The following is an 8,395-nucleotide window of genomic DNA, read 5'->3' as shown; positions in this document are numbered from 1 at the left end:
AATGACATAAATTACAGAATATGACCACCTCAGGATCCATCAGGCTTTTAACCAGAATCAGATCATATCCAGGCACAAGTTTTTTGACATTGTATCAAATCAGTAACAAGACTTTCAAATCCTACAAGTACACTTTAAAGCATTCATTGTTTATTAATTCAGGGAATAAGGCCACCATACTGTAAGTTACAGTTATGTAAACAAATTTGGAATTAGTCTTATAATGTTGAGTGAAGATTGTCCAAGGCTTCAGATGAAGTTCTGGTAATCAATGTTCCTTTTAGGCAATGCAAGTGCCCCTCTGATAAGACCAAAATGGCATGGTGGGCTTAGATCACCAAGAACTGTTTGTTAGCAGACAAACAGGAAAAGGTGTTCAGTTTCTTGAAGGCAAGTCAACTTCCCTATCCTCAAGGTTTAAACTTGATGGTATATAGCTCCTTTGGCATTGAGGAAAAGAAGGAATTTAGCAAACAATTTGGAGACTTGATATGGTGTTCAGTCTCATCTATGTACGCCCAGGAGGATTCATAAACTACCAGTTTCATTTAGTATTTATTGCCAAGACCCCAGCAACTATTGTCTCATTGCCAGGGGCTCAGCAAGTGGTTTTTTCATTTGTTTTGCCAGGACTTCAGAAACTATTTTTTCCCATCAAATCACTGAGTATGCTCATCAGAAGAATAATTGTGTGTGCCTGTTTTGATCATAATAAGTATACGAAGGAAAAGCATACATGAATATAAGAAACAAAAAATGCAATGAAACCTCTTTACAAAACATAAACAACTGAAACATACAACAGCACCAAGATACTTTACTCACTACAAAAGTGTTTCTCCATCAGTTTGCAACCTCCCTCCCCAGAGTTTCTGAATCAGTGGGTCCATGGTGGAATCAAGAAATTGCATTTCTCACGAGTCCTTCCATGTTCCTTATGGTACTGGTTTGAGGACCACACTTAAAGTCCACAGCATTAGAATGTGGAAAGCACAGTTCTGGTCTAGTAGGAGAGATGAATTTTTATCAGCTGGAACTGTGGGGTTGAGGTTTTTGTATCAGGGTTAGAACAGAGATTTATTTCTAAGTAAGTAATTATTTATTTATTATACTAAGTAAGTAAGTAATTTATTTATTTCTAAGTAAGTGTTTCTGCTTAACTTTGGTTGTAGATGCTAACTGCCTCTTCATGTTTAGCTAGAGTTCAAAGTTTTCCTTCCAAGTGATAGTCAAAGATGTTAAGGAGATGTATGTGAGTCGGAGGCTACTTCTTTTACTACTTCTGGGTCTACTTTGACTACTGCTTCCTTTGTGCTATGAGGCTGGGAGTTCTCTTTCTTTCCCAACAGCTCTTCAAAGATCTCATTGTGCATGTAAAAGAAGACATACCCGGTTTGAAGCCTAGCCTCCTGCACTGGGGTCTCTTGGGTACTTGATACGTTTAGATCACTGTAAGAGAACCACACTTGCCTGTCAAAGTTGTAGGCATCGCTGACATAGTGTCCGGTGTTAGGCGTCTTTCCAATATGGCTGATAATACCAATGAGCCGATAGTCATGACTTTCTCTCATCTCGGCTTCTATTTTTGGTTTCCTGGCTGAAGATTTTGTCTTCGCCACATCTGAAGAGCCCTTTCTTCCAGAATATTTATTGGAACCCAAGACACCTCGGGAACTCACCTTGGTTCCCTGGAAATTTAATTGCGTAGGTCTGCATTTATCTGTGTGCCACTGGGCATCGGGGCCTGAAAGGCTCCGAATCAATAGAATACCAAGGTCTTGTTCAAAGAGTCTTATCCCTCCACACTGCTGGGTCTCTTCAGGCACTTGGTAAGATTCTTCTGAAATTCTGGGTTTTTTACCTTTACAAAATTCTTCGGTGGTCTCAGGCATGCTCTCAAAATCTGCAGATATATTGGTTCTCTTGTATTTATTTCCTTTTCGACTTTTAGCCACTTTGTGATATGTATCTGGGCTGCTGGTGGGTGTACCTTTCAGAGAAAGGGAGCTGTCTTCCAGATTCCTCATTAAGCCTACTGCTAATAGCTCTCTTGCAATGGCTGCTCTATGTCTTAAGTTTACCAATGTGGACTCTATTATATTTAGTTTAGAATCTTCTCCCAGGTCTCCTTGCTCCTGCTTGAAGCTTGAAGCTTTATGAAGAGTCTGGCATGTTTGTGGTTCAGACTCTTTTTCTGATCTAATGTGTGGAGTCAAAGAATCCTTGGATTCTGAGGTCTGCTTTGTTGAAGCTGTCGATGAACTGATGGCTTCAGAGTTCATCTTCTTAAAGAGTTCTAAGACTTGGAAATCAGTAAGAGGTGCATTCTTGCTTAAGGGAAGCGGTGGTTTGGTAGTTTCATTGCAATGGGAAGATAACTTTAAGTATTTGGAAATAATGACTTTTTGGTCATCCTTCCTTAAGGACCCAGACTCACTAAATTTATAGCGTTTCAGATGCACAATAAGGACCCTGGGTAGCCTACTGAATTTATGCACTGCAACAGAACTCCTGTGCTTACACGTCTCACATTTATACTCAAGCTCTTCTGCTTCAAAGAAAAGATCAAAACTAGATTGAATAGACAAGGGACGTGCTTTTTCTCTCTGGGGAAGACTGACCGAAAGTGAATTGTTTGCCTCTGCCTTAAGGACAATTTGCCCACAGGATTTGCAACTAGTTGAGCGCAGCAACTCGAAATCAAAATTACTGGCGACAGGGCAAACAAGCACCTTGGTGTCAGCACTACCAGCAGAAACCTGCTGAGGTGAATTTCCTTCCTCAGATTCAATCTTAATCTTCCGAATTGTGTTTAATTTTCTCATGTTTTGTTTAATCTGATCTAAACAATGACCTAAAAACTCATACGCATCATTCTGCGCGTTGTCAGAGAATATCTCTGCAACTGCTGAAATGGTGTTTTTAAAATTCACAAGTAACTTCTCCTTGATTTTTATGTTATAAATATCTTTCAAAACAAGCAGCTGCACCAAGCGTATGCTAAGGGCATCAAGGGGAGTTTCACCCTGTAAGAAGTCCTGATTGAGTAAATCATTAGCAAATGATGGAATCGAAAGTAAGGACTGTAAAACTGCATTCATGTAACAGGTGTTTCCCAAGTTGGGGAAGCCTTGATATAGTTTCTCTGAGTAAAAGTCAAAGATCATCTGGAGTTTGCCCCACTCTGGGTCATCCTCACCGTACTTCAACTCTGACAGAAATGCTAAATATATTTTCTCAGACACTCTTTGGAGAAGATCACTGACATCTAGGTAATGTTTTCCACTAAAATCGATCTTGAACGAAGGTCCAAGTTCAAATTCCTTATTCTGTTTTAACCCTTTTAATATTAATTCTCTCTGTTTGAGGCTTACATATCTCAAGGGGTACATCTTTGATACCGTTCCTTCCGAACAGGTATCCTCTTGCAGGAAAATCTTATTCATCTCTGAGCCAGATGATGGCCTCCTCTTCCCATATTCCTTTTCTAATAACTCTTCACAGGTAAATGTTGGCAATTCTGATGCACACAAAGGCATCTCCTTATCATCAGGTGTTTCATTTCTTTCTTTCTCAAATGACTGACTACTTGACGTCCTACGTATTTTGTGAGATGCAGTTTTGCCACCTGCCTTCTGTGTTGTTGTACTGGCAAAGATACTCCCATCCCTATCAGGTCTTACGGGTGGTTGAGGATGGACTCTATCCAGGAACTTCTTCAAATTTTCGGCATCTCCGGAGGATAATTTTTCAATAATCAATAAGTCATTAGTCTGTAAACGTAAATGCAGATAATTTTGGTCTTCTCCAGAGGGTCTAAGGTCGATGTCTTCAATATTATTACTTAGCTGAAAACTTGCGTATGCTCCAGTATTGAAATAGACAACCAATATAACATTCCTCTCTCTTTCCACTATTTCAATGCATGCTTCTCTCACTTTGGACACCTTAGTTTTCTTGCTGCCTATTCGGACCAAACCACGTACAATTACAGCAGCCATGATTTCTTTACAAATAAAATTCACTTATCCTGAATTATCGACAATCTTAAAGTTTCAATTTGTTGGCTAATTCGCCTCTGGAGACAACACCAAAGAAATAGTTCTTTAGTTCTCTATGTAGAATGATCTTAGTGATAAAACCAATATGCTTCGAGAACTGTCCACGGTTGAATGAAGGCAGAGCCTTGATTCCCGAAGCAAGACCGCTACTGTAAAGAAAATCAAGAAAAATTATTTAAGGTATCAGAGAAATGCCTGGATAGAACTCAAACTCTACTCCCATACACTAAATCTTCTTTCCACTGCAATACTAGACTCCATTCTGATTAATTTCCACACTTCAACTGAAATCGTTAAACACTTGGAAGACTTTCAGTACACAGCTGAAGAGCACAATGAACAGTGTCTCAAGCGTATGTGTGTGTGTGTATATATATATATATATATATATATATATATATATATAAAATATGCTAATCCTCCTGTCATAGAATGACCCCACGAGGCAAGCACAATAAGTGAATAAGAAAGTGAGAGGCCCTATGCAGCCCTCAACCCAATAACAGATGGAGAGCTCAATCTACCTCCTTCCAAATCCTGTTATGTTCCTTTCTTTCATGTGGCACCAGGGTAATAAGTCCACACATTCTGCCCCATGTGGGGTGAGGGCCTAACTACCACTGCTTAAAGCAGGTATCGAAGAATTGGCTAACTCCAGCTCTGGCCACAGGGTCCACATAACCTGAGCTAGCTCCCTGTACTCAAAGCCAGCCGGGAAGGATCAGGTGTACTTAATCACTCAAAATTTAAAATTTCTGAATAACTCTGTAGTGAACCAATCTGAATTAATGAATAGCTTAACACTTAGCACTACAAATGTTTATGTGAGAAAGCATATGTCCAAGAATTGATTGGAAGTTTTTTCTCCTGCATAGTTAAATATTCTTCCTGAATCTTGTCTATGTTATTAACTTGCTCAGCAAACCCTGTCTTTATGAATAATACTAAATGAAACTTCTGCTCAATCCCTATCCAAATTATCAAAACCTCAAAACTGGTGGAGCATACATTAATGAGATTTTTGTTTTATCAAGTATTTTATCTATCAACCTACGTTCAGTAAAGTAGGGATTGCACCCATCCACATAAAAAAAAAGTGCATATACGTCCAAGTGAGAGAATGATCATATTTATCATAGTGGAAACGAGGCCCTAAAAACTTTCAAGCACCACAGCAAACTCGAGTGTCTGGATTATTTATAGTTCACTTTCCTACTATAGATGCTATGTAAGAGTTTATTTCCTCTCCACAAAAAAAGTCTTAATTGCTCCTATTTCAACCACTTGAGAGAACCTATACAACCCCAGAACAACTTCTAGTCTGCATTTAAAAATTCTGTGATCCCAGCTGATCTGTATTTATCAAAAATTGTTGTCCATTCTTTCTAATGATAGCTGAAATAATCTAGACCCTCATGGCATTTCCACTCTCTGCTTTCAAAAACACAGTTAAGAGACAAGTGTTTCCAAAACAATGGCCCTATTTGTTATACCTTCTTCCCAGTTCAACCTGCTTACATTTCATTCCAGAATTAAGGAGACTTCTTTGAACCCACTGATCATATGGGCAGTGAAGATTAAGAACCATATTGCTGATGCACAGTTGAGCAGTCTAACCACTGCTCACTTCCTGGCACATTTTAAGCTTAAATCCCCTTTCTTGATTCTGCCTCATCACTCAAAGGCTTTTAGGGCTTCCTTTGATTGTTAGCTTTTTGTGAAGATTTTAAACTAAAATGTATCTGTTCTCTCAAACTCCACTGGAGAGAACTTTGTGACTATTCTATGTAGCCTACACCAGATTCAAAACATATGGATGACGACTGCATTCAAAAGTTATGAAAGCCAAGGTACTTTTCTCTCATTTTACCCACAAACTCAGTCCAGTAAGTTTGATTGATCACCTACTAGCACAACACACTGGGCTAGCTGCTGATCTCAAAGTATAGCCAGAAACTCATAAAGTTGCACTACTTGTATCAGATTTGGAGGCATGACCTATGGTGTCAAGAAGCTGGCCATAAGGTAAAAATACTCCTGGTAGAAATGTCTGCTTTGTTGTTAATTTACTAATTCACTTTACATTGATCTTCTTGGTCACTGAGTATTTGCTGAGCATCTGCCCTATGCTGATTATGATTTCCTGAGTGTCTGCTCCGTGCCAGGTATTGTGGTCAGTGCTCTCAGGGACAAAAGTTTGTGAACACTCACTGTACCTAAACAATTTAGACTCTAAATGTCACTGTGTAAACACCACAATTGAAAAGGGCCTTGCTTCCAGTGGGAGAATCTGGGAAAATATCCTTTCACTGCCATTTTCTGGAGCTTGACACATACTCAGGGTGGGAGCAGTGTTTTGTAAAAGAGAGGGTCTCCTGGACTGAGATTTCTCAAGCCGTACCCACAATTCTGCAAAATGATGAGGCTTAACCTCATCTTTTGCAGGAAAAACAAGAAATTGGCCCTTGGAAAGCATGCCTACAAACTTGAGAACCCAGAAACCCAGGTTATTAATTCTTTAGTAAGATAATTTAATGAGTACTTGTGAGCCTTTTATTTACCCTCTGGATCCTATATTTCCACCATTCATGCTTTCATTATTTCAAGAATTAGAAAAACCTGAAAACCAATGAGAATACACCTTTCAAATTTGAATATGCATTTCTCATTCCCAAAGCATTCATTACAAAAGGAGAAAATCTGGAGGTAGTTACAGCCTGGAGGCAGGTGAATAAACCCAGAAGGCCCTTTAGGCTCAGTGACTATGAGAAAGTAACATCTCTATGTCAGATCTCTTCCACTGACATCTGATTACAACTGTAATTACCTATATAAACTCAAGTATGTGTTTATTTCCCTGAATAGGTGGGGGTGAAGGTATAGAAGGTGGTTTGGTACAAGTGATGAGCTTTAATTATCATGTTATTTTACAGCTTCTTAAGTTTGAAAACATTTGAAGTGAGAGAACAAAGATAAACCTAGCATATGGTGAGAAATCCTGCTCAGTTATTCAAGCAAGCCTCACTGGATAGAAATGATGAAGGACCCATGGGGTGATATGCTAGCTGCTGTATGCACTAAGTAGAAAAGAGGGGCCAGATAATTACCATAGAGGTTTCCAATAATTTCTGGGTATCTCCACAAAGGCCAGGCAAGAGCTCTGAAAAACCCAACAACTTCAACTCACACTTACTTTAAACTAAACATAGTTTAGTGACCTTGGATAAGCCAAATATGCTATCGGGGCCATTAAACTAACTGGAAAACGATCATCTAAGCTTCTTTTGAGGACTCCATGCTATGAGGCTATGATTCTAGGTAGAATATACTTAATAAGCACACCAAATTTCCCAAGACAGAGCAAAATGAAAGGTATTTTCCCCACCAATTAGATGACATGTATTGAATCTGGGCTTGGAAACTATGGTTACCATACAAAAAATATTGTTATGAATATGCTGGTTTTGGCAAATGGGAAGAGGGGATTCTCAAAACCCAACAAGCATTCATTATCCATTCATTCTTGAAACAAACTTGTATGGCATACTAGCAAGCATTGTATTAAGCACTAGCTATAGAAGAATAAAAAGAATTTTTAAAAATCCCAAGCTTTCGTAAAACTTTCATTCTAGCAGGGGGATAATAATATACAAACATAAAATATATAGAATACCAGATGGTGGTAACTGCCAAAGAAAACATCAAGTTAAGGGAACAGGGTGTGCCAGTGCTGACGGGGATGTGCTTGCTGCCTTACATAGAGTGGCCTGGGAAGGCCTGACTGATAAGGATGTCTTGAAGGAAGTGAGGAAGCAAACACTTAGATGCAGGGTGCTCCAGGCAGGAGGAAGAATAAATAACAAGGCCCTCAGGTGGGAGTGTGCTTGACACGTTAGAAACAGAAAGCAGACCAGCTTGGCTGGAAAACAGTGAAGAAATTTCAAGAGAAAGAAGAGAAAGAAGGTGTGGACGTTTTGTAAACCAACCAACCAGGAGAATGAATGGACTAGTAACCTTGCTGAGCAGCACAAAGGGTCCACTTAAGGCTAGTGACCATGAATTTACAGCGAAACCAATCAGCATGCTTGTCTTCTTCTCCAGCTATACTCAGCTGCCCAGCTGCCATGGTGCAGATGTGTAATAGGCAGAGCCTTGAATTTAACTTTGCTGAAGATTTTGCCATTCATAAATAGCCAAGTAAGAGGGAAAAGGGAGGTGAAGGTGTCAGAAGGGAGTGATTATAAATATAGACCAGAAAGGGTGAAATGGGGGTGGAGAACAGAAACACAGAAAGGCCTAAATCTCAGGAAATACCGGGGGTGGGGTAGAAGCAT

At 39.4% G+C, this 8,395-nt stretch overlaps 1 protein-coding gene across 1 annotated transcript in view; it reads right to left on the bottom strand.

The window, feature by feature from the left end:
* Nucleotides 1–1,220: 1,220 nt before the first annotated feature.
* USP26 (ubiquitin specific peptidase 26) overlaps nucleotides 1,221–8,395 on the bottom strand; it is a 70,805-nt gene continuing 63,630 nt past the window's right edge. The window contains exons 7-8 of the mRNA XM_073799571.1: nucleotides 1,991–4,210; nucleotides 1,221–1,903 (exon numbers count right to left, since the gene is read on the bottom strand). Coding sequence (XP_073655672.1) covers nucleotides 1,239–1,903; nucleotides 1,991–4,001 — 2,676 coding nt within the window. The 5' untranslated portion in view covers nucleotides 4,002–4,210 and the 3' untranslated portion in view covers nucleotides 1,221–1,238. The remainder of the gene's footprint in view (nucleotides 1,904–1,990; nucleotides 4,211–8,395) is intronic.

The sequence above is a fragment of the Tursiops truncatus genome, chromosome X, assembly GCF_011762595.2.
Source record: "Tursiops truncatus isolate mTurTru1 chromosome X, mTurTru1.mat.Y, whole genome shotgun sequence".
Classification (NCBI taxonomy): domain Eukaryota; kingdom Metazoa; phylum Chordata; class Mammalia; order Artiodactyla; family Delphinidae; genus Tursiops; species Tursiops truncatus.
This window is presented reverse-complemented; position numbering and strand designations above follow the sequence as displayed.